The sequence below is a fragment of the Grammomys surdaster genome, unplaced genomic scaffold (assembly GCF_004785775.1).
Source record: "Grammomys surdaster isolate TR1022 unplaced genomic scaffold, NIH_TR_1.0 125919, whole genome shotgun sequence".
Taxonomy (NCBI): domain Eukaryota; kingdom Metazoa; phylum Chordata; class Mammalia; order Rodentia; family Muridae; genus Grammomys; species Grammomys surdaster.
This window is the reverse complement of record NW_021620743.1, coordinates 253,834-257,636: the sequence shown is the minus strand read 5'-3', so window position 1 is coordinate 257,636 and position 3,803 is coordinate 253,834. Positions and strand designations below refer to the sequence as shown.

The window sequence follows — 3,803 nt, the reverse complement described above, 5'->3', positions numbered from 1 at the left end:
TTGTTGTTGATCATAGTGAAATACTCAGAAATCTTTCTAAGAGCTATCACTTTCATGTTAACTAGGCTGACTTTTATGCTTTAAGAGAAAGGAGATTCTGAGTATACTTCCCTGGTAGAAATGAGGAATTAGGGCATTGATAAGATTAATATGTGGTAGAAGTTTATCTTCACAACAATGGAAAGAAGCTCAGATTAAAAAATAAACCCATTTGGCTTCATAGCCCATGATGTTTACCACTGGCCCAGGATTGACTTTTCCTGTGAAGATACTGCTTTTATGGATGCTGGCACTGAATTTCTAACTGAGCACTTTCTACCTCGGAGGATGATACTTAAAACCAATAATGTGTGTTCCCTACCCAGTTCTCACTTTCTGTTTTCTCCTGTTTTACTAATTATGTTATTTAAGAGTGAAAAAAGCTAATTTCTGATAAAGTAGTTAATGTTATTGTATGTTAGAAGATTTCTGAATTATTTGAATTCAGTAAAATCAAGGATGTTTGACCAGAATTGTAGTTCCTAAGAAGTCTCATAAAAAATTGTTGAAATAATTGCTGTAGACAGAAATGTGACAAATGCACTTGTCATTATTTGATGCAGTTTCAAATTAAATCTCTTAGGATTTCATGGCAGTCCCATGCTGACTGAAAAGTCTTATGAGAAGTATGGGTCATTTGTCTAATGCAACAATATCATGGCAATCAGCTTTATGATCCTAGAAATCAAGGAAGATATTTTTACCAGATAAGATAATTTACAAAATTAATTTAGATATTGAAGTTTGTAGTAACTTAGAAACCAGATTTCTGAAAAGTAGGAGCCACCTTTGTCATTGCTGACAACTGTACTGTACAATGTGTGTTAAATACTTCTTAGTGTACGAATGACTATAATACACAGAGTGAATGAAGTCATGAGAAACATAACACTACTTGATAAAAACCATCATAGGGAAATAACACATTCAAGGGAAAGTTTTATTTAGTTTCTTGGTGGAACCAAAGACTTGTTTCACTAATTTCACACTAGAGCTTATCACTGTAGAAGACAATAATGAAGATGTTCTCCATGTCATAATAAAATCATGTTCTTAACTCTTCCCCAGATTCTGTTTTTAGGATCTGCCATTTCTGATATAATCCACTGACAGGACTGATGGGAGAGATCAGTAATATCACAGAATTTATTCTCCTGGGCCTCACTCAGGATCCTGCGGGGAGAAAAGCATTGTTTGTCATTTTTTTACTCATCTACATTGTGACAATGGTGGGCAACCTGCTCATTGTGGTGACAGTCATTACCAGTCCCTCCTTGGGCTCCCCAATGTACTTCTTGCTTGCTTCTCTATCACTCTTAGATGCTCTTTTCTCCACTGCCATCTCACCCAAGTTGATTGCAGACTTACTCTGTGATCAAAAGACTATCTCCTTCAGGGCCTGTATGAGTCAGCTCTTTATAGAGCATTTGTTTGGTGGTGTTGACATTGTTATTCTTGTGGCAATGGCTTATGATCGCTATGTGGCAATCTGTAAACCACTGCACTATTTGGCTATCATGAATCGAAGGGTTTGCATCACTTTTTTGATAATTGCCTGGGCTGGAGGTTTTACACACTCTCTGATTCAAATTGTCTTTGTATACAACCTTCCTTTTTGTGGCCCTAATGTCATTGATCATTTCATTTGTGACATGTCTCCATTATTGGTACTTGCATGCACAGACACCTCCTTCATTGGCCTCACTGTTATTGCTAATGGTGGAGCCATGTGTATTGTGATCTTCACCCTCCTTCTAGGCTCCTATGGAATCATCCTAAGATCTCTTAAGACCCACAGTCAGGAAGGGCGGCGCAAAGCCCTGTCTACCTGCAGCTCCCACATCCTTGTTGTTATCCTCTTTTTTGTTCCATGTATTTTTATGTATGCCAGACCAGTTTACAACTTTCCTATTGATAAATGTATTACTGTTTTTTATACGATTATCACTCCCATGTTAAATCCTTTAATATACACCTTAAGAAATTCAGAGATAAAAAGTTGTATGAAAAAGCTCTGGTATAAAATGCTACCTGCTGATTAAACTGGAAAGTCTCTCTGGTGAAATTGCTTTTCTTTTTATTTGAACAAAATCAGTTAGGAATAATTATTATAAAGGATGACACCATCTACTTGTTGTATTTATCTAGAATACAATTCTTGATGCAAATTCTTTGAAAATGAATTTTTCCATAGGGATTTCAATCAGTGTGGCATTATTTCAGTATTATAAACAAAGGTGTGTGGTCTTGTCCACTGCGAAACAAAACTATGTTGCTCGTGAACATACTTGTTTTGTCTTGAAATTTAAATAGTAGTCATTGCAAAAGGATTCATTCTCATAAATTGAGAAATGATAAAACAATATTGGTTGTGTTAGAAAGGTGACTTGTACAGGGACAGATCACATCAGGCCAGCACAACTCCACGAGTGAGGAAAGTTTATTGAGGGAGAAGGGGGAAAGAGAAAGGATGAAAGAGGGCAATGAAGAAGAAAAGGAAGGAGGGGCAAAGTGGAAGGGGGGGCTCTGCCTTTTATTTGGACCTTGATGGAATCACACAGGTGAATTGGCCAGCAGGCAGGTAACGTGAATGCTGAGAATGTATGTTGGTTGCCACTGCAACAGAAATGTGGGTCCTTGTTGCCTATGGGTGATGTTGTCATCATTGGATTTGGAAGCTTGCTTCTGATGCCAACAATATTAGAAGTTCATGGTCACTCGATCATCCTGAACTTTCAAGGATTACAACAGACACATTTCTGGGACTAAAAGAAAGGCTTGGGATAATTGTTATCATTCACTAGTTCATCTGAACAGCACAATTGTGTAGCTACCGTATGCACATTGCTGTAAGATGACTCCCATTCCTCACAGCACAGTTGTGCAGCTACAATATGTACATTGACTCCTATTCCTCGTGTCAGTGTCTTTACTCTTCCAGTTCATGTCTTTGGATTTAAAATTATGCTGTGCCTAGAGTAGGGCACTAATAGTTTAGGAAACAATTAGTGAATAGTTTGTTAGATCACATGCATCTGGTGATGAAACCAGATTCTAGTTCTTAAAGGTACACTAAACTTAACTTGTAAGTAACTATTTGTGATCTTCTTGACTATTTAAAATATCCTTGACCTCATGAAGGCTGGACGCCCCAGAGGGTGGGAATTTTGAGGGTGGGGAAGAGGGAGTGTGGGGGGGTAGGTGGGGGTTACATCCACAGAGAAGAAGGAGGAGGGGTAAGGGGATGGGGGGTTCCCTGGTGGGTGGGGGATGGGGTAAGGGGATAACATATGAAATGTAAATAAAATATCCAATAAAAAAATAAAAAAAATGTTCTGTTTTCCCAATTTTTTTAAAAAGTCATTTCTCATGTTATCTTAATGATTGTGAATTGACAAGGCATTGTAGAAGCGTTCTTCCCAAATGTGTATTCACCATCAACATTTTACTTGTAAACTTACAAAAATGTACTTTGTATACTCAATTCTTTTCATATATGCAAAACATCCCTGAATTTTATTGGTACATAATTATTCTAGAACAAAAGAGGAGTGGAGATTATTTTGATTAGAATATGGAACCATCATTTGTGGTTTGCAGGAGTTTATATTCTTGCTTTGTATTTTTATAATAAATTTCATTGTGTATTTAATGTATCTTTCGTGGTGCTATGGGACTCTAATTTCTAATTTATGTGTTTAAACTTTGTCTGGTTTGAACCTCTGTAGGTCTTGGGTGTTCTGTCTCAGATGCTCTGTGTTGTT

The 3,803-nt window shown here is 37.1% G+C and overlaps 1 protein-coding gene across 1 annotated transcript; it reads left to right on the top strand.

Moving 5' to 3' along the window:
* The first annotated feature begins 1,114 nt into the window (after window positions 1-1,114).
* On the top strand, window positions 1,115-2,162 carry LOC114608503 (olfactory receptor 4A16-like). The gene has a single exon (XM_028752464.1). It carries the CDS (start codon window positions 1,158-1,160, stop codon window positions 2,079-2,081), a length of 924 nt encoding a protein of 307 aa, XP_028608297.1. The 5' UTR covers window positions 1,115-1,157; the 3' UTR covers window positions 2,082-2,162.
* Window positions 2,163-3,803: the final 1,641 nt, after the last annotated feature.